At 40.1% G+C, this 27,036-nt stretch overlaps 1 protein-coding gene across 1 annotated transcript in view; it reads right to left on the bottom strand.

Moving 5' to 3' along the window:
• MSH4 (mutS homolog 4) overlaps positions 1-27,036 on the bottom strand; it is a 103,769-nt gene that overhangs the window by 43,366 nt on the left and 33,367 nt on the right. The window contains exons 7-10 of the mRNA XM_033916866.1: positions 25,746-25,918; positions 23,403-23,470; positions 10,822-10,896; positions 397-461 (exon numbers count right to left, since the gene is read on the bottom strand). Coding sequence (XP_033772757.1) covers positions 397-461; positions 10,822-10,896; positions 23,403-23,470; positions 25,746-25,918 — 381 coding nt within the window. The remainder of the gene's footprint in view (positions 1-396; positions 462-10,821; positions 10,897-23,402; positions 23,471-25,745; positions 25,919-27,036) is intronic.

A 27,036-nucleotide genomic window follows, 5' to 3' on the forward strand; every position in this document is an offset into this window, starting at 1 on the left:
AAAATAATAGTTTTCTGATTTAAACAAGAAGGGTTATCTTTGAAAGCTAATCAAACAATGCATTAAGGGCTTATTTTATTAAGTTGAATAGTGCAGGCCGGTGTGGTAAATGCAACGAAGCACATAGGGATTTAAAGGGCTTTGGTGCATTTGTCGCATGGCTTGATAAAAAAAAGAGGCCCTAAGTTAGTCCAATAAAAAATGGGATCATCTTATTTAATTTGTGTTTTATTTCTATATATTACCAACATCTCTAATGCCATCTAGTGGTTTACAAACTTTAATACACTTTTAAGATTTGAATCAAGCATACAAGTAATCTGGCCTATAAGTTTGACTACTACGATGATCATTTTTGATTAAAAAACAAGCAATTTATTCTTTAGAAATACTGACCTATTATCTTCTAGTGAAGTATAGTATGCCTTTAATAGTGGTGTCTTGCAATTTCTCAAAACAACCTTTTCAAAATAAAATTTCAGTTATTTACATGCAATACAAACCATTACACAACTCAAATATATGAAAATCTTTCAAGAAAAAAATAGATACTATTCAATCTAAAACTAGAAATACTGTTCAATCTAAAAGTAGAAATAAAATTTGGGCAGGCATGCAATTTACATGTGCAATTTAATTGACAAATAAGCCAATTAGCACCAATAATTGGGTGCTAATTATAGGCGCTAAATGTCATTAATTTAAATTTATACACACGTCTTTAGGCAATAAGATCTGTGCATACATTTTACACATGGATCAGAAAAGGGAGCACAGTCATGACAGGGATATGGGAAGATCAAGATGTTCCTGGAATTTGTGAGCAATGTTTCTTCAGGCTTCCAGCATGAATTCACTTATTGCCTCTTCTTCAGGAGGAAGATTGTACATCCATGCTGCCTGCAATGGTGATAGCAAACAGTAATTTATCATACAATAACTGCAAGGTGCTGTCCAAGCCCATTGTAGGACCCAATTGATGGAGATTACACCATATGGTAATGCGTGTCCACTTACAGCGATAGCATTGTTGAGTGGAAGGTTTCCTGGAAGCAACTTCAGTAGCTTCAACTGAAGCAAAGAGATTGAAATCCTCTATGCTCAGATTGAGAGGTATCAAGCTGTTAGATGTAGAGACTGCAGGTTGGGATGTAGAAGAGAATCTCGACTCCGAGTTAGCAGAGAGTGAAAGATCTGTAATGGGATAGGATCTTTGACACGCAGTTGAAATAGAAGGGAGAACCATGGTTGTCTGGGCCACTGAGGAGTAATGAGGATCATGATGGCTGGTTCTCACTCAAATTTGAATAATGTCTTTGAAACAAGAGGGATTGGTGGAAACGAATACAGGAACTTGTGTGACCAATCCAGAAGAAATGCATCCATTTCCAGGTAATGTCAGGAGAACTGTCTGGAGCAGAGATGAGGTAACTTGTGATTGTTGGAGGACACAAATAGATCTATATGAGCAATCCCCCAAACTGAGAAAATGTGGTGCAAGACTTTGGAATTGAGAGTCCACTCGTGCAGCTGAAGAAACCTGCTGAGCCTGTTGGCCAGAGCATTCTACTTCCCCTGCACATATACTGCTGTAAGGAAAACATTTGTGAAATTGCCCATTCCCAGATATGAAGGGCTTCCTGACACAGAAGAGACCCCGTACCTCCCTGTTTGTTGATATAGTACATTGCTACTTAATTGTCCTCTGAGTCTTTGGCCTCTATTGCAATGGAGCCTTGGAAGAGGACGAGGCTGCTGGATAATGCCTCTTATAAGGAGCAAAGGTTTGTCTTTGGTAAGATTTAGAAGGTTGAGTCTTGGAAGACAGAGTAGTCATGCTGTACTCATGACCAGTAAGTTTCTGGGTAGTTTCTTCCACTTTGTCTCCAAACAATTCCTCTCTTAAACACAGAATATTCACCAGGCGATCCTGGATATTGATATCAAGACCAGAGACTCGGAGCCAGAATAGTCATCTCATGGCTATCAACATAGCTGATGCCCTGGATGTAACATTGAATGCATCAAAAATTGACCGTACCATGAACTTTCTGGTTTGAAGGAGACTGAGTAGTTTCCTGGAACTCTGGAAGGCAATCAGGAGGAATATACTGCTCAAAATCAGCATTAATTACATTTAAAGTCCTACTATTCAAAGCTCTGCTATTCTAAGAGTCATTATCCCGTATAATCCCTTCCGTACCTTACGATCCGAGGATAAAAATCTTCTCATAATTCCATCCCTACGAACTATAAATACTCGGCGAAACACAATTTTCTCAGTTACTGCTCCCCAAACCTGGAACCTATTTCCAGGCCTGGTAAGAGAAGAAAAAATCCTCGAAAAGTTCAAATCAAAGTTAAAAAGCTTTTAATTAATCTGATTTGGGAGTCCATAAAACACTTCCACTCAAAGCAGGCAAGCATTGATCTATCAAATACCCTTCTGTCTTATCCCTTTTTTTGTTCTCTTTCCTATACCAAGTTGTAGTTCTTCCCTCCATCTCCCTCTCGTTGAATGTACATCTATCCCCCTAAAAAATTGTTAGTCTTCCCTATTTTTATTGTTCATCACTTTGTATTCTGTGAAAAATGTTATTTTATCAAATTTCAAATAAACTTGAAACCAGCTGTTTAAAATAGAAGGTCATAAGAACATAAGAAGTTGCTTCCGCTGAGGCAGACCAGAGGTCCATCTCGCCCAGCGGTCCGCTCCCGCGGCGGCCCATCAGGCCCTTTGCCTGAGCAATGGTCCCAGACAATCCCTATAACCGCTATTCCTATCTGTACCCCTCAATTCCTTTATCCTCTAGGAACCTATCCAAACCTTCTTTGAAGCCTTGTAACGTGCTCCGGCCTATCACAGCCTCCGGAAGCGCGTTCCATGTGTCCTCCACCCTCTGAGTGAAAAAGAACTTTCTGGCATTTGTTTTAAACCTGTCCCCTTTTAATTTCTCCGAGTGCCCCCTTGTACTTGTGGTTCCCCATAATCTAAAAAAATCTGTCCCTGTCTACTTTTTCTATACCCTTCAGGATCTTGAAGGTTTCTATCATGTCTCCTCTAAGTCTCCGCTTTTCCAGGGAGAACAGCCCCAGCTTTTTCAGTCTGTCAGTATATGAGAGGTTTTCCATACCCCTTATCAGCTTAGTTGCTCTTCTCTGGACTCCCTCAAGTACCGCCATGTCCTTCTTGAGGTACGGCGACCAGTACTGGACACAGTACTCCAGATGCGGTCGCACCATTGCACGATACAGTGGCAGGATGACCTCCTTTGTCCTGGTCGTGATACCCTTCTTAATGATACCCAACATTTTGTTTGCTTTTCTTGAGGCTGTGGCGCACTGTGCCGACGCCTTCAAAGATGTGTCTACCATCACTCCCAGGTCTCTTTCAAGGTTACTTACCCCTAGCAGTGATCCTCCCATTCTGTAGCTGAACATCGGGTTCTTTTTCCCTACATGCATGACCTTGCATTTCCCTACGTTAAAGTTCATTTGCCATTTTTTGGCCCATTCTTCTAGCGTCGTTAGGTCCCTTTGCAGATCTTCGCAGTCTTCCATGGTTTCAACCCTGCGGTAGAGTTTGGTGTCATCCGCAAATTTAATAACTTCGCAATTTGTTCCCGCCTCCAGGTCATTAATGAATATATTGAACAGGAGCGGTCCCAGCACCGACCCCTGCGGAACTCCGCTCGTGACCCCATGCCAATCCGAGTAATGGCCCTTCACTCCAACCCTCTGTTTCCTGTCTGCCAGCCAGTTTTTGATCCATCGGTGGACCTCCCCTTGCACCCCGTGTTTCCACAGTTTTTTAAGTAGTCTTTCGTGCGGTACCTTGTCGAAGGCTTTTTGAAAGTCAAGGTAAATGATATCAATGGATTCCCCTTTATCCACCTGTCTGTTTACCCCCTCAAAGAAGTACAATAAGTTTGTGAGGCATGACCTACCCTTGCAGAAGCCGTGCTGGCTCGACTTTAGCTGTCCATTGTTTTCTATGTGTTCACAGATACTGTCCTTAATCAGTGCTTCCATCATCTTCCCGGGACCGAGGTCAAGCTCACCGGCCTGTAGTTTCCCGGGTCCCCCCTTGAACCCTTCTTGAAGATGGGCGTGACATTTGCAATTTTCCAATCCTCCGGGATCTCTCCAGTTTTTAAGGATAGGTTAAATATTTGGCGAAGTGGCTCTGCTATTTCGTTCCTTAGTTCCTTGAGTACCCTTGGGTGAATGCCGTCCGGACCTGGCGATTTGTCGCTCTTTAGTCTGTCTATCTGCCTGAGGACATCCTCTTGGCTTACCTCTAGTTGAACCAGCTTTTCATCCCGTCCCCATTTACGATGTCCTCCGGTTCCGGAATATTGGATGTGTCCTCCCTCGTGAAGACCGACGTGAAGAACTTATTTAACCTGTCTGCTATTTCTTTTTCCTCTTTTACCACTCCTTTTTTGTCTCCATCATCCAATGGCCCCACTTCTTCCCTTGCCGGTTGCTTCCCCTTCACATATCTGAAGAACGATTTGAAGTTTGTTGCTTCCCCCGCCAGTCTCTCCTCATATTCTCTTTTAGCTTTCCTAACCACACGGTGACACTCCCTTTGGTGTTCTTTGTGCTCCTTTTGGTTGTCCTTTGTTTGGTCCTTTTTCCATTTTTTGAACGATGCTTTCTTGTCACTTCTCGCCTTTTTCACTGCAGTTGTTATCCACGCTGGGTTTTTTGTTCGGTTTTTTTTGCACCCCTTCCTGAATCTGGGGATGTACAGGTTCTGGGCCTCTTGCACCATGCCCTTGAGTAGGGACCAGGCTTTTTCTACAAACTCCATCTTCCTTGCGCTACCGTTGAGTTTCTTTCCCACCATTTTCCTCATGCCATCATAATTCCCTTTTTTGAAGTTGAGTGCTGTTGCTGTGGTTCTTTTCACCTTTGATGATCCAATTTCCAGCTTGCACTGGATCATGTTGTGATCGCTGTTTCCTAGGGGTTCTAGCACCGCCACCTCCTTTGCAGGTCCCCCTAGCCCGTTGAGGATTAGGTCGAGAGTGGCATCCCCCCGTGTTGGTTCCGTGACCAGCTGTTCCATGAAACAGTCCCTCATGGTTTCCAGGAATTTGGTCTCCCTTATGCAGTTTGAATGTCCAATACTCCAGTCTATCCCAGGGTAGTTGTAGTCTCCCATCACCATCATGCTTCCGCTTTTGCATATCTGCCTCAGCTCAGCCTCCAGGTCCTGGTCGAGTGCCTCCGGTTGTCCAGGTGGGTGATAGTACAGGCCCAATTTTATGTCTGCTCCAGTTCCTCCAGGTAGCTTAATCCATAGTGATTCCAAGTCCTCCGCCCTTACTGTTGTTTCCATCCTGGTTGAAGGTATGGAGTCCTTTATATAAAGCGCTATTCCTCCACCCTTCTTGTGTGTCCTGTCCCTCCTGTAGAGTTTGTACCCAGGTATGGCCACATCCCATTTGTTGTCATCAGTCCACCACGTTTCTGTGACTCCTATTATGTCCAGGTCCTTTGTACTGGCTATGACTTCTAGTTCTCCCATTTTGGCTCTTAGGCATTAGTGTATAGGCAATTTAAGTCCTGGTTGTTTGCCTTTTCCGCTGGTTCTCCTCGTGGTTTGGCGCCCCTGCCAACCTCCTCATGGGTTGCCAGCCCCCGAGCATTGTTGTGCTCATCCCCATCCTGCGGTGTGTCTGTGTTGTCCTCAGCCTGCTTCCCCATGTTTGGATGACCCTCTGGCTCCTGTTGTTCTCTCTTAATCCTGCTTGCTAGGTTCGTTTGTGCATTGGCTCCCTGCATTGCGTCCTTGTGTCCTTTTCCCAAAAGTTCCCTCTCAGTCCCGAGCCCTCTTTTACAAATTTCTGGTTCAGTATCCTTGCTCGATACTTTGGTCCGATGTGTCGAGGTCAGGTCGACTGTCGGCTTTCCCCTTCTTCTCAGTTTAAAGCCAAGTCTATGCCGCTCTGGACGTTGCGTGCCAGCAACCTCGTCCCAGCCGTGCTCAGGTGCAGTCCGTCCCTCCTGTAGAGCTTGTTCTTCCCCCAAAAAGTTGTCCAGTTCCGTACAAAGTGGAAACCCTCCTCTTCGCACCATCTCCTCAGCCAACCGTTTACTGCTTGCATCTCGGTCTGTCTCTTAGCATCTGCCCTTGGTACTGGCAGGATCTCTGAGAAGGCTATCCTCCTTGTCCTCAGCTTCAGTTTCCTCCCCAGGATCCTGAACTGCTCAGTTAGTGTAGTCCTGTTGTAGCTCCTCCTGCTGATGTCGTTGGTTCCAACGTGGATTATCACCGCTGTCTCCTCTGTCTCAGCTCCGTCCAGGATTCTCTCTATTCTGTCAATAACGTCCTTCGTTCTCGCCCCCGGGAGACATGTCACTAGTCGGTCCTCTCTCCCTCCTGCTATGTGACTGTCCACTTCTCTCAGGATTGAGTCTCCCACTACAATTGCAGACTTCCCCTTCCTTAGTTGTCTCTCTGGTCTCAGGTCCGTGTCGCGATCCGCTAGTTTTTCCTCTGGGTTCTGTTGAGTCACTATCTCCTCTGTCTGTCCAGCTCCTCCGCAAGGTCCTACTCCCATGGCGTCTGGTGGGTTCTGTCGTCCAATTGTTGGTTCCTCTCCGATGTGCTGTTTGTCCTGTGCCGCCACCATCCTGCAGGCCTCCTCGATAAATTTCTCGAGCTCTCTTACTTGCTCCGTGATGTGACTCTCTCCGGTAGTATCCTCCGTTGTCCAGCACAGTTCCTCTAAGGTGCACAGTCCTTCCAGCTCCTGGACCCTGGCCTGCAGTCTCCCGACCTCCTTCCTCAGGCTATCCAGTTCCTGGCATCAACCGCATATGTACGCCTGCCTCCCGGAGGGGAGGTAGTCATACATATGACACTCGATGCAATACACTGGGTAGCTCCGCTGGGTTCCTGCAGCCTCCATTTCTTTTTCCCTGCTCCTTTGGTTCCTCGGTGTGTATGAGTGGTGTCCGGCGTGCAGCTAGCTGAAAGGGTAGAGAGAGAAGAGAGTAATGAGAGAGAAGAAAAGTCCTTTTTTTTTTTTTTTAAGAGGTTAGATTTATGCTGCTGCTGCTGTCTGGGCTCCTTCTCAAGGCTCCTTTGCAAAGGCGCTCTCGCTAAGGCGAGCGCCTTTGCCGCTCGCCTTCGCCGTGCGCCGAACGGCTGGATGCCGTTGGCTCCCTTCTTCTTAAAGGGGGAGCCCGGGCCCGATGCAACCTCTGACGCGGGTGGGGGTGGGCGGAGCTAACTCTCGCCGCGACCCCGGTCTAACAGCCTGCTCTGGCTGCTTCCTCCTGTCTTCCCCTCTGCCTCGCTGCTCCTGTAAGAAAGAACAAACAAAAACGCTGCCGAGGTTTGCCTCGTGCCCTGGCTCCCTTCTTCTTAAAGGGGGAGCCCGGGCCCGATGCAACCTCTGACGCAGGTAGGGGTGGGCGGAGCTAACTCTCACCGCGAACCCGGTCTAACAGCCTGCTCTGGCTGCTTCCTCCTGTCTTCCCCTCTGCCTCGCCGCTCCTGTAAGAAAGAACAAACAAAAACGCTGCCAAGGTTTGCCTCGTGCCCTGGCTCCCTTCTTCTTAAAGGGGGAGCCCGGGCCCGATGCAACCTCTGACGCGGGTGGGGGTGGGCGGAGCTAACTCTCGCCGCAACCCCGGTCTAACAGCCTGCTCTGGCTGCTTCCTCCTGTCTTCCCCTCTGCCTCGCCGCTCCTGTAAGAAAAAACAAACAAAAACGCTGCCGAGGTTTGCCTCGTGCCCTGGCTCCCTTCTTCTTAAAGGGGGAGCCCGGGCCCGATGCAACCTCTGACGCGGGTGGGGGTGGGCGGAGCTAACTCTCGCCGCGACCCCGGTCTAACAGCCTGCTCTGGCTGCTTCCTCCTGTCTTCCCCTCTGCCTCGCCGCTCCTGTAAGAAAGAACAAACAAAAACGCTGCTGAGGTTTGCCTCGTGCCCTGGCTCCCTTCTTCTTAAAGGGGGAGCCCGGGCCCGATGCAACCTCTGACGCGGGTGGGGGTGGGCGGAGCTAACTCTCGCCGCGACCCCGGTCTAACAGCCTGCTCTGGCTGCTTCCTCCTGTCTTCCCCTCTGCCTCGCCGCTCCTGTAAGAAAGAACAAACAAAAACGCTGCCGAGGTTTGCCTCGTGCCCTGGCTCTCTTCTTCATAAAGAAGTTATAGTTGAAAACTCTGCTAGAAAGCATAGAGTTTTGGAACAGGCAGCACCCAAATTTATCCAATGTGCGGCCCTCTCTGCCTGGTGGGGCAATGGCACACACTTATGTGCTGGAGGTCTTTATAAGTGCAGATTCAATCAGTAAGGACTGGTGATGTAGCTGCAGCTTATCAAAGCCTGGGCATAGCTGAACCCTGTATAAGGAGTCTATCTTTCTAAGAGCTATTGGAAGCATTAGAGGAGTCTCACAGTTTTTAAACATAACTTCCTTGAGTAAATGGTGAAATGGTAGCTTGAGTAGGTCCTTAGGAATCTCATCAAAAGTCTAAAGCAGGGGTGTCCAACCTTTTGGCTTCCCTGGGCTGCATTGTCTGAAAAAAATGTTTCTGGGGGCCGCACAAACGCTGCAGCAAGACAAAGGGAGCTGCCAAGATGATAAACACCCGGGGGCAGCAGAGGAAAACACTGCATCGCCCTCGACCAGGCCCACACAAAATACTTCACGGGGCCGCAGGTTGGACACCCCTGGTCTAAAGCCTCAAGTAGCTCCGCCCTTGGTTCGGAGTCTGTCTCCATTTTAATTGGCAAAGCTTTACCCATCTGCCATATGAACTTAGTGAAGGACAAACCCTCAAGAGGTGCCTGGGCGGAGGAGATAGATCTAATGGAACACCATAGGACTCTGGAGCAGAAAGGCTCAGGATCAGTGTCATCATGAATAGAAAGGTCTGAATCCAACTGCCCAACCCCAGGCGACTTCCTGTTTGAAATAGGAGAAGGGGGGTCTGTGCTTGTCACTTTGAGGAGTATGGAGGCAATGGAAGCGCCGGGAAGAACTCCTGTATGTTGGTACCGATCTGATGAAGAGGTCTAGTGCTGAAAATGAGTGGATTTTGAATTATGATGTGGAGAATGAGATCCAGTACTGAGGGTCCTCGATGCTCTCTTAGATCTGGATTTACTATGAGAGTGACATTCGGTACCATGGGGCCTCAATGCGCCATGCTCAGGATGGGCCAGTACCGAACGAGACGGTGCAAGCACCAGTTCCAATTGTGTTTGCAGCAGTGCGGCCAGCTCCCAATGTAGAAGCTCCTTGAGTTGATCCTGGATGGACTGCACGCACCATTTGCCAAACAGCTGGTACATGTGGTACGGAAAGTGCTGAGACATTGGTGACCTCAATGACCAGCACACCTCAGAAGCAACACAGATCTATAGGTGATATGCTTGCTTCAGCTGAAAACAGCAACTGGGGAATGAAGAAGAATTCTGTCTCAGGCAAGCATATCCAAATAATCCAGATATTTGTTTCTTCAGGCTTCCAGCATGAATTCCTAATCCTTTTCAGCCTCTTCTTCAGGAGGAAGATTGTACATCCATGCTGCCTGCAATGGTGATAGCACACAGTAATTTATCATACAATAACTGCAAGGTAGGGTTCCCTGAATGGAAAAATCTCACTAATCAATATAGCTTGGAAATCTTATGCTTTCAGGTGGATTTTCTGGGGCACCAGGCCACCCAGTGGTATAAATTAATATCTGGATATATGATTAAAAAATCAAAAACTGGTCTTTGGGACATTTGGAGCATTGAGATTAAGCATCAAATTATTGCGTCTCAATGGTCACGAATTTGGTCTTGGAGGATGAGATGTACAGTATCTGCATCTATGAGACAAACTTGATTTTTTCTGTTACATAGAGCTTTCTGGACCCCTGTTCGTTTACAAAAATTAGATAGCTCTAAGTCTAATAGATGTTGGCATTGTCATTTCGAATCTCGGACTTTAGATCATTTATTATTCTATTGTCCATGTATTTTGGCTTTTTGGAAATCAGTTTGGGGGCCAAATAAATAGGTTGTTAGAAAATCCGGTAGCCTTGCCATATGATACTATTTTATTTGGCATGTCAATGAGAGCGAAAAGTCGGATTTCTTAAAAAAACAATAAGCTTCTACTTATTCTGACTGGAATGCCATTCAACATATTACATTCAATTGGAAAAATCAGAGTAGATTAAATTACAGTTTTTGGTGGCGTTCTGTATGTCATATTTATAAAATGGAAAGAACGTTAGCCACACAGAGAGGATATTTTGGTAAATTTAGAGATGTTTGGAGACCATTAACAGACTTTTGTAATAAGTAGTAAACATTTTCCCTTCATAAGATAATTGAAATGAGGGGATAGGGATGGGTGGGAGGGATGATTTTTTGATATATTAATAGAATGTATATTGTATAATATAATATAAATGAATATTTTTGATGTGATAGGGACGGGAGGGGAGGTTAACTTTCATGAATGTCAGTTGATGATAATAATAGTAATACAAGTGATGTTTTTTTCAATTCAAATGTTATTTCTTGATTCACTTGATGTAAGTTGTAAAATGAATAAAAATTATAAAAAAACAAACAAACAAACAATAACTGCAAGGTGCTGTCCATGCCCATAATCCACCCGTTTTCTTTCTTTTCTATAGTAAGCAATAACTATCCAAATTATCAAGTGGTAAATATTATAGCCTATGAAGTAACCATTACTATGCACTAATTTAAGCAATAACTGCTTACCGCATTTTAGCAAGCATGCCCCTATAGTCTACTCAGAAATAAGTGAAGTGGTAATATTAAGATTTTACCTTTAAGGGATCCACAAGTTCTAAAGAATGCTTTAAGGAAATTAAATTTGTTATTTTTGAGTCTGCTGCTTTATCCTATTGAAAAGAAATAAAAAGCTGTTTATTTAAAAATTAGAACATTTTTATAATATAGACCTGCCAATGAATGTATTATTTAAAAAATAATTACATTAAAAGGTTTATTCCACAGATCTAATAATCAAACAGTCCATTCAAGCAATAAATATCTGAAAAAAACATGATGTATGCATAAATGTAAAGGACAGCACATATTTACAGAATAAAAAAAATTATTTAGGAAGAGAAAAAGTGATAATCAAGGTCATTAAAAAAATGTAGGATGAGATAAAATGGACTAGCACAGCTATCATACTTAGAAAGCAAATAGAATTAAAATAAAAGAAAGGAAAATATGTTGATAGCTTTTTATTGGATTAAACATATTTTTGACAAGTTTTTGAAGTCAGATATGAGCAAGAAATGAAAATATCAAAATACATGAAAAGCAGTCCAATGAAAGTCTCAAGGGAAAGGTAGGGATAGGGAAGGAGTGACAGAGGGAAAGCTAAATTACTCACTTGTAGCAGTTGTACTCTGAGGAAAGCAGCACACATTTTCACAATTGGGTGATGTTACCGACAGAGCCCTGGTACAGACCCTGCCCAGCATTTTAAACTCATAAAAGCCTTTGGCAGTCCAGACCACACATGCACATGTTCTTTCCCACCTGCCTCAGTAGAGAGGGACCAGCAGATGACTTTAAAAACACAACAAAAAAAATCTTAGAGAATACAGCTTTTAGGGGAAGTAAGAGTCTGTCCTGCTCTCCTCGGAGAACAGCTGCTACAGATAAATGCATCAACTCACTGGATGGATGCTGGCGACCAAGGCAGAATTAATTCTTCAAGGGCCCCTAGGCACACAAGTACACTGGGCCACCACGGGCCTGCCACGCCCATGTCCTGCCCCCACCCCGATTTATCTGATTTTTTAATTACTTCTTTATTTAAACTTATATTTCTTTTTTTAAAAATTCAAAACAAACAAAGATTAGCATACCAGTGCACAGTTTTTCTTCTATGCAATCCGCAAACATCTCTGAACAAATCCTCCTTCCTTCCCTTCCCACCTACTTACCCAGGACATTAACTCTGAACCCTTTCCAATGCATATATAAAAGTGTTCAAATATATTGTAAATCAGTAATACTATCTGAAATATAAATCTATATTTTTTTTTTTTTTCCATTATTTTTTATTTTCAAATTTTACATAAAGTGTACATAATAATATAATATAATTGATAAGAACATAAGAACATAAGAAGCGCCATCTCCGGATCAGACCTTCGGTCCATCAAGTCCGGCGATCCGCACACGCGGAGGCCCTGCTAGGTATACACCTGGCTTATTTTATAGCCAACCATATCTTTATATGCCTCTCTCAAGGAGATATGCATCTAGTTTGCTTTTGAAGCCTAGGACTGTCGATTCCGCAATAATCTCCCCTGGGAGAGTATTCCAGATGTCAACCACTCTCTGTGTGAAGCAGAACTTCCTGATATTAGTCCTGAACTTGCCCCCCCTTAGCTTCATTTCATGTCCTCTTGTCCGTGTCAAATTGGACAATGTAAATAGTTTTTTCTGCTCTAATTTGTCGATTCCTTTCAGTATTTTGAAGGTTTCGATCATATCCCCACGCAGTCTCCTTTTCTCAAGGGAGAACAATCCCAGTGTTTTAAGTCGATCCTCATATTCCAGTTTCTCCATACCCTTCACTAGTTTAGTTGCTCGTCTCTGCACCCTCTCCAGCAGTTTTATATCCTTCTTTAAGTAGGGAGACCAATGTTGGACGCAGTATTCCAAGTGGGGTCTGACCATTGCCCTATAAAGCGGCATTATAACTTTCTCCGATCTACTCGAGATTCCTTTCTTTATCATGCCCAACATTCTATTTGCCTTATTTGCCGCTGCCGCGCATTGTGCCGACGGCTTCAGGGTCCTATCTATCAGTACACCCAGATCCCTTTCTTGTTCACTTTTTCCCAGAGTTGCACCTGACATTCTGTACTCGTATTCCTTATTTTTACTGCCTAAATGCATTACCTTGCATTTCTCCACGTTGAACTTCATCTGCCATTTCTCCGCCCATTTTTCTAACCGACACAAGTCGCTCTGGAGTTCCTCACTGTCCTCCTGCGATCTGATTGCCCGGCAGAGTTTTGTGTCGTCTGCAAACTTGATGATCTCACTGGATGTTCCGTTTTCCAGGTCATTGATATAAATATTAAAAAGGATCGGCCCAAGTACCGAGCCTTGGGGTACACCACTAGTCACTTTCTCCCAGTCGGAGAACTTCCCATTTATGCCCACTCTCTGCTTCCTGTTTTCCAGCCATTTGCCTATCCATCTTTGTATATCTCCCTCTATGCCATGGCTTTGTAGTTTCCTAAGAAGTCTTTTGTGTGGAACTTTGTCAAATGCTTTCTGGAAGTCCAAGTATATTATGTCCACCGGCTTTCCACTATCAATTTGCATAGTATCACTTTTATATCTAATACATTATATATTTAAATTTGATTTTCCCCCTCCCCCTCCCCCCACCCTTTCATTACTTTAATATAAAATTTTTAATTTTCAAATTTTATAAAAATTATACAACATATTAGAATACAATTGATAAATATTCAATAACATTTTTATATATAATACAATATATTCTAAACAAATTTTGTCCCATTTCCCTCCCCCCATCCTTTTTTTACCTTTTATTCATATGTTACATTTTGTATAATATATTATAACTTATTATGTATAAATTATTTTCCTTACCCCCCTCTATGTGTGTCATAAAAAAATTCCTGAAAAGAAGAAAAGAAGAAAAAAAAACAAACAAAATATTATATTATTTATTCATTATAGTATTTTGTCAATGGCCCCCATATTTTTTTAAATTTAGTATATGTCCCTCTTTGTATTGCTATTGTTCTTTCCATTTTAAAAATGTGACATATTGTATTCCACCAAAATGTATAATTTAGGTTGTTATAATTTTTCCAGTTATTAGTTATATGTTGAATGGCAACCCCTGTCATAATTAATAAAAGCTTATTATTTTCTGGTGAAATTTGACTTTTTTTTCTCATCAACATTCCAAATAAAATTGTATCATACGATATTGCAATATGATTTTCCATTAATTTGTTAATTTGTGGCCAAATTGAATTCCAAAAAGTTTTAATATAGGGACAATGATATAATAAATGATCTAATGTCCCAGGTTCTAGATTACAATGCCAGCATTTATTGGACTTAGAATTGTCTAATTTTTGTAAACGTGTTGGGGTCCAAAAAGCTCTATGTAGTAAAAAGAACCATGTTTGTCTCATAGATGCTGACACTGTACATCCCATTCTCCAAGACCAAATTAGTGGCCATTGAGATGCATTAATTTGATGTCCAATCTCAATGCTCCAAATGTCTCTTAGACCATTTTTTGGTTTTTTATTCAAATATTCAGATATTAATTTATACCACAATGCGGCTTGATGTCCTAGGAAGTCTGCTTTAAAGCATAAGAATTTTAAACTATATTGATTGTTCAATGTTTTCCATTCAGGGAACCCTACCTGAATGGCCTGCTTCAATTGCAACCATTTAAAACTTTGTGTTTTATTAAGACCAAATCTATGTTGCAATTGTGAAAAATCCAGCAGTTTACCTTCTGAAATAACATCGTCTAAAGATCTAATGCCTGCAATAATCCAGTTCTTCCAAAGGATTTGAGCTCCGCCAATTTTGATCTTGGAGTTTATCCATATAGATTGATTAGTTGATTTGTATATTGGGATAGGTGTTAATTTATCAATAAATCTTAACGTTTTCCAAGTATCCATTATTATTTTATTTTCTCTGTATCTTCTAGGTATATTAATACTTGGAAGGTGAACTAAATTTAGGGGAAACATAAGGCGCCATTCTAAATACAACCAATCTGGTGCATTATCTATAAGTTCTGGGAGGATCCAATACATACCCTGACGTAAAATATAGGCTTGATGGTACCTATAGATATTTGGAAAATTTACCCCTCCCTCCTTAATTGATTTTTGTAAAGTTACTAAAGCTATTCTAGGTGTTTTACCAAGCCAAAGAAATTTTGTTAAAATACTATTAAGTTTTTTATAAAAGGACCCCTGAAAATAAATAGGTATCATACTCATTTGATAATAAACCACAGGCGATATCATCATTTTAATAGTTTGAACTCTTCCCCACCAAGAAATATGTAATGGGTTCCATTGTTCACATAACTCCGTAACTTTTTTTAATACATATTTTTCATTTTCTTTTACAGTATCTTCAATTGTATTTTTAACTTGAATGCCAAGATATTTAAATCCTTCTTCTTTCCATATGAATGGAAAAGTATCAAATAATCCTTTTACACAATGAACATTCAAGGGTATAATTTCAGATTTATTCCAATTAATTTTATAACCTGAAAATTTACCAAACTTATCAATTAATTCCAATAGAGAAGATAAGGTTGACTCTGGATTTCTCAAATAAAGCAAAATATCATCAGCATAAGCCGAAATTTTATATTCCATATCTGAATATGGAATACCTTGTATCTCCTTCGTTTGCTGTATTGCTAACAATAAGGGTTCTAATACAACATCAAACAACAAAGGAGACAAAGGACAGCCTTGTCTAACTCCCCTTTGTAATTGAAAACCATCAGATATCTTATTATTAATATTTAGTCTTGCAATTGGGAAGCTATACAATGTTTTTACCATTTGTATAAATCCAGAACCTATATCAAACCATTCTAAAGCTTGATACATAAAATTCCATTCTACCCTATCAAATGCTTTTTCAGCATCTAATGAAACTGTAAAAGCCGGTTCATTCAATTTTTTTGATAAGTTTAGCATGTGAAATAATAGTCTAGAGTTATTAGAGGAATGTCTTTTAGCAACGAAACCTGTTTGATGCATATCTATAATATGTGGGAGAGCTTTGGCTAATCTCAAAGCCAGAATTTTCGCCAAAAGTTTATTATCAACATTTATCAAAGATATAGGCCTGTAGTTTGAAACCAAAGTAGGATCTTTATTTGGCTTAGGCAAAACAATTATTATTGATTCAGCCATAGTACCTTTAATATTACCTTTTATAAGTTGTGTCTGATATAAATTTAATAAATGTGGGGAAAGGATATTTTGAAATGTTTTATAAAATTCTACTGTATAACCATCACCACCTGGAGCGGATCCAACTCTAAGAGATTTCAATGCTGTTTCTAATTCTTTTAATGATATAGGTTCATCTAAACTCCGTTTTATATGATCAGGAACCTTAGGTCCATTAATTAAATCTAAAAAATTTTTCCCGTCTTTTTGTCTCTCCAAATAAGGCTCGGACGAATATAGGTCCTTATAAAATTTTAAAAATTGTTTTAATATTATATTTGTTTGATTTGTTATTATACCATTCTCATCTTTTATTCCATTAATATTAGTTTTTCTTTTTTTTGCTTTAAGATAATTTGCTAATAGTCTCCCCGCCTTATTAGAGCTTCCATAATACATTGTTTGCTTGGAAAACAAATCTCTTCTTATCATTTTTGAAGTTAATTCATTATATTTACCTTTAGCTTTCAAAAGAGCTTGCAAAACATTATATTCCCATTTACTTACCAATTTAGCTTCTAAAATTTTTATTTCTTTTTCTAATTCTATATATTGCATTTTAATCTGTTTCCTACTAAAAGCTGAATATGATATAATATTACCCCTCATAGTTGCTTTAAATGCATCCCATACATTCTCTATAGATGTATCCTCTACTAAATTTATTTGAAAGAATTCGTTAATTTGTGTTTTAAAATTTTCCAAAAATTTGTCATCCACAAGCAATGCATTATCAAATCTCCAAAGAGGTCTACCATTCTCTAATTGATCTAATTGTAATTCTATCCATACTCCCGCATGATCCGAAATAATAATAGGATCTATGGAAGCTCCAATCACTTGTTGCACTTTATTTGTTGAAACAAAAATATAATCTATTCTTGAAAATGATTTATGAACCTGTGAACAAAATGAAAATTCCTGATCATTAAAATGAAGAATACGCCATATATCTTGCAAATCACATGATTGAACCAAATTATCTAGACCTAAAGATTTAATACTTTTACCTGGTTTTTTATCCAATAATGGATCCATTACAGCATTAAAATCTCCAGCTACCACTAAATTAGAGGCAGTCAGTGGTAATAACATATTCTGTATTTTTTTAAAAAATTCTGATTGATTCGAATTAGGGGCATATATATTGAACAACGTCAGGGTATCTTTTCCCATACTTATATCAATATGTATCCATCTTCCATGTGGATCTGAATTTTTTACCTTAATCTTGGCCATACATTTTTTATTTATAAGAATTGCAACCCCTGCTTTTTTACCCACTGCTGGAGCAAAAAAACATTCCTTTACCCACCCACCTGATAATTTCTGTGATTCCTTCATATTAAGATGGGTCTCCTGCAGACAGTAAATATCCGCATTTTGCTTTTTTAGAAATGTTAATACTTTTTTCCTCTTGATTACGTGATTCAGGCCATTGACATTAATAGAATATATTTTAAAAGACATTATACATTTTAATATTTTTCATTATAATTTTTTTCCTCTCTTCCTCTATTTCTAAAATCCAAAAAATGTTTTTCACGACACACATATTTACCCCTAAAATATATATTCCCTTTTTTATTTTTTCCTTAAACTTTTCAGTAAATATTATCTTTTTCCCTCCCTTACCCACCCAATATAATGGCTGCTTAAGGACACACATTGGAATTGCAATACAAACATTCTCCTCCCCACTAGGCAATTATTATTCATTAAAATTCTCCTTTTATCTATTTATATTAACCATTAATATCTTTAGTCATATTTTCATATCATTTCATTAACATATATTTATCCATTTAACAGTTTTTATTTATATATTTCTTGGTATTGTTATTTACATCATTAAGTTTTCATCTTAAATCATATATTTAGTATGTTATTAATGCTTTTTCCATATATTGCTCTTTCTTTCTTATACATCTTGAATTTATATTAAAATATCATAGGTTCTGGTTTAGAAAGAAAAGCTTTCAGTTTTTCAGGATCTTCGAAATATATGGATTTATCACCAGATGACACTCTCATTTTCGCTGGATAATATAGACCGTATTTAAAACCTTTTTCTTTTAGTTGAGGTCTCATATCTAGTAGTCGTTTTCTTTTATTTGCTGTGTTTTTGGCAAAGTCCGGTAGGAACCATATTCTAGATCCTTTATAATTAAGATTTTTGTCTTTCTTTGCAGCGTTTAAAATTTCCAAAGTTTGTTGGTATCTAAGCATTTTGAAAATTATTGGTCTTGGTCTGCTTTTGTTTTCCGTATTTTTAATTGGGATCCTATGCGCCCTTTCTATTTCTAGAGGTTGTTTCAGATCCATTTGTATTATTTTTGGAATTAGATTTTCTAGAAAAAGTATAACATTTTTCCCCTCCAAGTTTTCTTGAATTCCAAAAAGTTTAATGTTTTTCCTTCTTCCTCTATTCTCATAGTCTTCCAGTTGATCTTTTAATTTGTTTAATTCCATACTATCATTTTTGCATCTATTTGTTTCGATTTCTAAGACCTCCATTTTTGATTCTAGTTCAGTTGTTCTTTTGTTGTTACTTTCCATTTGTCTGTGAATGTTTATTATTTCTTCTTTCATTTCAGACATATTTGTTATTGTTTCTTTAAGCATTTGCTTTATTTGTCTTAGTTCTTCCATAACTTCAGCTTTACTTAGTATGTCGGGTTCCTCTGCTGGAAGTGGGATCTTGCTTGGTGTTATTTGATCTTGTTTTTGTCTTTTCGCTGATGTTCCAACCTCATTTTTGCTTTGTCTGGTACTTGCCATAATGTTAATTTTTTTTTTTTTTTTTTTCTTTCTTTTCTTTGTAATTTCAGGAGATTATTTAATTTCTTTTGGTCAGAATTCACAATAATCTGTATTGTTTCAGTTTTTACACAATTATAATTTTTACAGTACTAGTTTTAGTACCGCTTTGAAACTTTCCTCTTTTTGATCAATTTTTCCCCAGCTTGACTTCACTATCTCCCTATATCAGTCAGAGAAAAGCTGTTAAAAATTATTTTCTTCTCAGTCTTTTTTTTTCAGTGTCAGCAGTTTCTTGTTTGTAATATATCTCAATATCTATCTATTATTGAAGAAAAATAAACAAATAGATAGGTTTCAGGCAGAAGTTCAGTTAGTTATTCTGTGTTCCATTTCTTCATTAAGCTGAAAATGGCCGCTTCAAACTGCCACACTTAAGAATTCTATTGACAACATCCACATTAAGAGTATAATCTTTCTTATACCTCTTTTTTTTTTTTTAGTTAGTATTTTTACTTTTAAATAAGTCTTCTAGTAATTATAGCTTTAACAGTATTAATTTTAAAACTGTATTGAAACTTTTTCCTTCCGTTTGCCAATTCAATATATCAGCCTTTCCTCACAGTCATTTCACATTAGCTTAAAGACAATTTGGTAGAATCAGCAATTTTTCTTTAGTTAGCTACTATTCTTTTCAATATCAGCATATCTTCTTTATTGCCTCACCATTTCAGCTCTTCGATGTCTTGCCGTTTCAGCAGTGAAATAAAATCTGCAGTTTTGAGTCTTTTCACAGTTTTAAAAGAGGGTAGATTCAAACTGCCAGCTCTCTCTCTCTCTCCAATTCCTTTCGCTGTCAGTCACTCACCATATTATTTAAACTTTTTCCCTCTGTCATTTATTTGTCTCCGATGGTGCACCGATCCGTCACTTATCTTCAATATCACGCCGTTTCAATGCTTAGAAAAAAAATCGGCAATCCTCCTGCAGCTCCTCTCACAAGCCCAATCGCAGCTGTGATAGAGGAGAGCGAAATTTACTCAAGTAATCTGTTATTTCAATTATCTTTGAGTTATCTTTTTTTTTAAGACTCACTTTTCTAAAGCCGGTATTCCTCTCTTTCGGCTTTTCATTCACAGGCTGCTTCAGCGCTGCATTTCAAGTCTCACAATATCGTTATAGAAAAAAAACGGTACTTTGCTTTCTCAGCTCCCAGTTACCTCAGGCTTCGTTTTTAACTTCAGCTAAAGAGGTCATCTCATTTATACTATGTTCTTCTTCTTTGTCGATTATTTCTTTGATGAAATTATCCAAAAGGAAAAATATTTTTTTATATTTTGTGCCTAGATGGTGAGGAGCTTTGCGACTACACTTCCATTCGTGTCTCGCGCTAAGCCACGCCCCAATATAAATCTATATTAATAACCAATTTTAAAAAGCCTAACTGCCTCACTCTACATCAATCAACTGTAACCCATATGTATGTATAAACAACCAAATCTGTAACTCCTCTAGTATGTTCCACTCAATGTATGTTAACTTGTAACGAAACAACAAGGTAAGCAGTCCACCAAAGAATCCAACGTGAAACAAAAGAAGATTGACAGAAAATAAGGAGATTCAAATCAGGTTTATTCAAGGTGCTCCCAAGAACCATGCCCGATGCATTTCGCCAAACAAGGCTAGTCAACGCTAACAAAAAAACATGTCTTTCAAACAAACAGAACACAGAAAACACCTTCGCCTAGTATGAAATATGTAATCACAAACTAACCTCTCCCCCTTTTACAAAACTATAGTATGGATTTTAGCCACGGTGGTAACAGCTCAGATGCTCATAGAATTCTGAGCATCAGAGCTGTTACTACCAGGGCCGGCGCTAAAAAAATGCTCTAGAGTTTTGTAAAAGGGGGGATAAAATAGAAATATGTAGACAAAGGATAAATTGAACCACCAAGAAGCTGGACTCTGCATACAATGCAACACCACAGAAACAGCGATGCATGTCCCCTAAAGCAAAAAAATTAATAAATAGAATTTTTTTTTCTACCTTTGTCTTTTCTGGTTTCTGCTCTCCTCATCTTCTTGTCACTCTCTTCCTTTCATCTTCTGTCCTTCTATGCCACTTCCAGAAAATGTATGCCTCCCCCTTCCATCTTTCCCTTTACCCCCATTGGTCTGGCATCCATCTTTTTCCATTCCCTCCTCCAATGATCTGGCATCTCTCTCCTCTCCTCTTCTTCCCTTCCCTCTCCCACACCCACAGCCCCATGGTCTGGCATTTTACTCTCTCCTCTCTCTTCCCCCCACTTCCATCAGCATCTGCCTCCTTTCTTTCCCTCCAACCCAATTCCATCCAGTATCCTTCTCCCTTATGTCTTCCCCCTTTCCCTGCACACCAATTCCATCAGCATCTGCCCCCTTTCTTTCCCTCCAACCTAAATCCATCCAGTATCCTTCCCCCTTGTTTTCTCCCTTTCCCTGCACACCAATTCCATCATCTGCCCCCTTTCTCTCCCTCCACCACCCTTTCCACACAGCGATGGAAATGCACTCCCCCCAGCAACGGCAACGGGCCCCCACCTGGCATCGACGATGACAACTCCGCCCCCCTAGCATCGATGGATGGCAACGCGGCCTCCCCCCCGGCATCAATGTTAACGCGGCTGGCTTAACTCCATGAAGATCCCGCAATGACTGTGTCTGCCGGAAGAAGTAAGTGACGTTGGAGGGGGATGGACCGGCAGACGCAGTTATCGCGGAACTTTCTTAGAGCTGCGTTGGCCACATTGTCATTGATGCTGGCGGTTGGCTGTATTGCCGTCCATTGATGCTGGGGGGGCCGGCGTTGTCATCTTCGGGTGGGGGCCTGTTGAAGTGGAGGAAGGGAAGGGGGCCATTGCCATCTGAAAAAAAAATGGCATGGTAAGTCATCCTTCAGCAGGCCCCCTTGACTATTTCGGGCCCTAGGCACGTGCCTACTGGGACTATTCATTAATCCAGCCCTGCTGGCGACATCGTCATGTTGGACACATTGATGCCTTGTGGTATGCATCCCTGTCCCAGCGGAGGCACCTTCTTATGATTTACTTGGTGCTAGAGATGCCAATGCCTTGTGGCATGCATCTACTTACTCGATGCTGGAGATGCTGACACCTAGTGGCATGCATCGACTTACTCGATGCTGAAGATGCTGATGCTTTGTGGCATGCATCGACTTACTCAATGCTGAAGATGCTGACGCCTTATGGCATACATCAACTTACTCGATGCTGGAGATGCTATGCCTTGTGCCATGTATCGACTTACTCAATGCTGGAGATGCTGATGTCTTATTGTCGATTTATAGCAAACGATGTCCATGGTGACCCAATCTGCACCAATGTGCTGAAGTGCCAGTGCCAAGTTTGACATCTACCTAAAAGCAGAACTCTTCCACATTACTATTTTTGAAGGGTTAAGCAGCTTGTACAAGAGTCGACTTGATTCTCAGGTCCAAGGCACTGAATGCACTACTTGTGCATAACAGTGACTGAGATGGCCCTGCCGCACCGAGAATGCCTCCTACAACTGCTAGAAAAAAAACGCCAAGGCAAAGTCAAAAGGAAGTATGCTCACCAAGGGTGCAGTAAAAGTTTACCCGAAAAAGGCTTGATGCCTCCAGCTTGAAAAAGGTGTGGGATTGTGGCGGTGTGGGATATTGACTGGGTGTGGGATATTGACTGGGTTTCCCAGTAGAAAACCGAGTCAATATCCTTGCAAAATGATATTTAATACCTATTTGTCTGTTGTAATTACCTGCCAGGCAGGAAGGAAGTGATTGAGCCAGCCACCTACTGGAAGGTTGTCAAAAACAGATTATTTTTGAGATTAGACAACTAGGTGATAGGAACTTGTTTTCAATCCTGCTGTTGTTGCTTTTGAGTAAAGGAAGTAGGTTGAGATAGTTGAACATTAGGTCTGTTATATGGAAGGAATCATCTCCTAGGGTAATATTGTTGAAAAACTTGATGATATGATTTGCGAAAATTTGAAGAAGGTAGTGGTTTGTGATATTGTTGGGTTTGGTCTGGAGGATGAGCTGAGAGTTCAAGCATGGCCATGGAAATCTTCCTATATCCAGGAAACTATAACTTTAACCTTAGCACCAAATAAACTGTCTCCTAGGCAGGGAGTATCTGCCAAACAGTCATGCAAATCGTCCCTGAGATCTAAGGCCTTAAGCCAAGCTGTGAGATGGGCACCAATGGCTAAAGCTGCTGTCCTGGAAATATCATAGGCATTACAATTAGTTTTGATAAGATGGTAAGTAGATTCATAAAGAGCAGTAATGAGATTTGCTGCATCTTCTGGAGGAGCTCCTTCAAACTGTTGTAGAACTGAATGTTGGTAATGAAGGATCTGAAGTTGGTGTGCTATGATTTTGGATGAAATAATAGCACCCTGATACATCTTCTGACTCACGGAGTCTAGGATTCTGCAGTCTTTTCCTGGCAGGGGAATCCCCGATCAGCTGAGCCAGCAGGACTCCATGAAACCAGCTCAGCTGATCATAATACCCCTGCCGTGATCAGCTGTTGGGAAGCCATTTGGGCAGGGTAGGACAATCGGAAAGTACTTACTGTGTCCTGCTTTGGAATTTGTACAAGGTTTGAAAGAAGATGTTCTGTATCCAAGAATCTTGAAATAACTGAAATGGAAAACAAAAATGAACAAATGTAAATCTATATATATAAAATCGGAGGTATGTATGTGTGTATGTATGTGTGTGTGTATGTGCCGCGATCACGCAAAAACGGCTTGACCGATTTGAACGAAACTTGGTATGCAGATCCCTCACTACCTGGGATGATATGTTCTGGGGATCTCGCGGCCCACCTGCACACGTGGGCAGAGCTACAAACATAAATTCAGATTTCACCCATTCATGTCAATGGAAAAAATGTAAAAAGCTGCCATTCTCACAGTAATTCAAAAACGGCTTGACCGATTTGAACGAAACTTGGTATGCAGATCCCTCACTACCTGGGGTGATATGTTCTGTGGGTCTCGCGGCCCACAACTCAATGTTGCTTGCTCAAGGGTGGGTTCACCCAAGAATTTATATGTTCTTGCTCCAGGAGGTGAAACTAAAAATGTTGTTTATAATCACGTTTTGCGTTAGTTGTATTGTATTCATTTTGTCAAATATTTCACATTATAATTTGAATATTGTACTTTTTATTAAGCTGTAAAAAAATAATTTCATTCACCACTATAAAGTATCTTTATTTGAATCCATTTACAGTGTTATTGCTATAATTAAATACCCGTGCAATGCCGGGGCATCAGCTAGTACAGTATAAAACAGATCAGTCACTAATTAAAAATGCTAAATATATATATATATATATATATATATATATATATATATATATATATATATATATATATAAAATGATATATTGTACTTAAAGTATTCATGAAGGAAAATCAAGTGTGTGTTTATAAGATTATATGTATTTTTCTGATACACTTGTTGTAATATGAAAAAATGAATAAAGAAATTAAAAAAAAAAAAAAATGCTAAAATTTTAGTCAGGTGTTTCAGAACAGGGACACTTTTAGAAAGCCTGCATCTGCATACAGAACTGCTAAACCCTGGCTCTATGACTTTGCTTTTGGAGATGCAGCAGACTAGCATAATTCATACTGATGGTATTTCACAGAACGGTGGTGCTAGCCTGTTGAGAGTAAAACTGTGACTGAGTTCAAAGAAGCGTGGGATGAACACAGAGGATCTAGAAACAGAAAATAATATTAAATATTGAACTAAGGCCAGTACTGGGCAGACTTGCATGGTCTGTATCTGTGTATAGCCGTTTGGTGGGGGATGGGCTTGGGAGGGCTTCAGTGGTTAGAGCAGAGGTCTCAAAGTCTCTCCTTGAGGGCCGCAATCCATTCGGATTTTCAGGATTTCCCCAATGAATATGCATGAGATCTATTTGCATGCACTGCTTTCAATGCATATTCATTGGGGAAATCCTGAAAACCCGACTGGATTGCGGCCCTCATGGAGGGACTTTGAGATCCCCGGCTTAGAGGGTGTAGATGGGCTGGAGTAGGTTTTAACGGAGATGTCGACAGTTGGAACCCAAGCACAGTACTGGGTAGAGCTTTGGATTCTTGCCCAGAAATAGCTAAGAAAAAAATTTAAAAATTTAAATTGAATCAGGTTGGGCAGACTGGATGGACCATTCGGGTCTTTATCTGCTGTCATCTACAATGTACTATTTTCTTCCCATTTTCCTTTTCTTCACTATTTCATTCATATTTTTATTGTGCCTGTCATTTCATCCCCTTTATCATTTTCATTGCCCTTCTCTGTACCTCCAGTTTTGTTTACCATAATCTAATTCAGATTGGAGCCATAATCTTTCTATTTCCTTCAATTTTGTTTGTAAGCCTAATATATTTGTAGCAAATTGTCAACTGAGATAACTGAATGACTGCAATATTGTATAAAAAAAATCAGCTATAACAGGTAAGACAACTGTCGGTTCACTTCCTAACAAGCTATAAGGAAATATGTACACTTCTCCCTCCGTATTTACGGATTTGCTTATTCATGATTTTTTGGCTTCTGACTCCGCCCCCTAATTTTCATCACTGAACCCATTTCACTTAGGAAATTGCTGCTCCCGGCGTTGCACAGAGTAAATCACAGGTCGGGTTATTCACGGTTTATTATCTTTTTCAGGTCTATTTTACTGAAAAACTGCAAATAACATGCAAAAAGTTATTTGCGGTTTTTCAGTAATCACGGCTATTTTCTGCCCGCATCCCCCACGAATATGGAGGGAGAAGTGTAACTGATGAACTTTCAGAACAATAACACATTCTAGAAATAGTTTTAATAAATAATAAGTAAATAAATAAACTTGACAGGAAATATATGCATTTTTCAATTTTAATCAAATTTTCACCTGACTGAAGGCTAAAGAAGAGTTCTTCATCCTGAAGTAGTTCCTGAACACAATCCAATCTTGTATTAATTGTTTCCATGTCAACTAGAGGCTCCAAGATATTAGATCGAAGTTTTCGGCTTCCACCTGGTGTTTTAGTGTAATTTAGAACTCCAAAAAGGGTATGACCGTTCCTTTCAAAATAAGCAACAGAAGAGAAATGCAAAATGATAATATAATTTCCTTTCTTAATCCGTGCTCCACCAGTCCCAACTAAAGGTTAATATCCCTCTTCCAGTAGATGGAGGTAGAGATGCTGAGCTCTTCCAAGGACATCACCAGTATAAGGAGTGCTGCAGTATGGAACTTGTCAATATGATAATGCCAAAGCAGACATTTACCAACATAAATATATAAAATGATTAAGAATTCTATAAGGAAACCCTCTTCAGATCTACTAACTTAGAAAACAAATATACTACTATCAGTAAGAGCAATGAGAGTGGGCTAGTGATCCCTAAAAACTGCAGTCTTCCAGATTGGACCCTGGTCCGAACCAAGAAGGGGTAATAAAGAGAATAGGATCTTACCTTGCTAATATCTTTTCTAGTAGATAGGTGTATCATTCTGTACGATAGGGTACTCTCCTGAGTGGCGATATCGGACAAAGGGTGCTAGGGTGTGGCATACCGTACTTGAATGGATAGTGTACAAAGTATTTTTGTTGAATATGTTGTAGATTTTCTACATGAAGACACCTACTTTTCTGGGTGAATCTAGTTAGTAATGCACTTGTGGTAGACAGGGCCGATGCCCAATTAGAAGCATATGAGAAGTTAGGTGCAAAGATATAAAAATATGGATTGCAGCCAAGGCCAGAAAAACACTAGGGATTAATAGTAAGAATGGCCATAATAATATTCTGTATTTATGTAAGTTGCTGGATTAAGCAAGATCATAAAGGGAAATTGGGTATATCTATAATAATAAAACGCTAAGCGCACATGCGCACTCCCGCCGCGTGTTCCGTTTTCCGTACGCTTTATAACTTTAAGGTCTGACATATCCAAATTTCAGCTTTGACTCAAACTTGCTGACTGAGACAGTAGGCAGCACAGAAGATAATAGTCAGAGTGGGGTTCCAGAAAGGCACACCTATCTACTAGAAAAGATATTAGCAAGATAAGAACCTAATCTCTTTTTCTAGTGCAATAGGTGTGTCATTCTGGATGTAACACTGAGGATCCAAATGTGGAGTCTTCTCTTGCCACTACATCCACTCTGTAAAACTTGGAAAATGTATGTTCAGACC

Source organism: Geotrypetes seraphini, chromosome 12 (assembly GCF_902459505.1).
Source record: "Geotrypetes seraphini chromosome 12, aGeoSer1.1, whole genome shotgun sequence".
In the NCBI taxonomy this organism is placed as follows: Eukaryota; Metazoa; Chordata; class Amphibia; order Gymnophiona; family Dermophiidae; genus Geotrypetes; species Geotrypetes seraphini.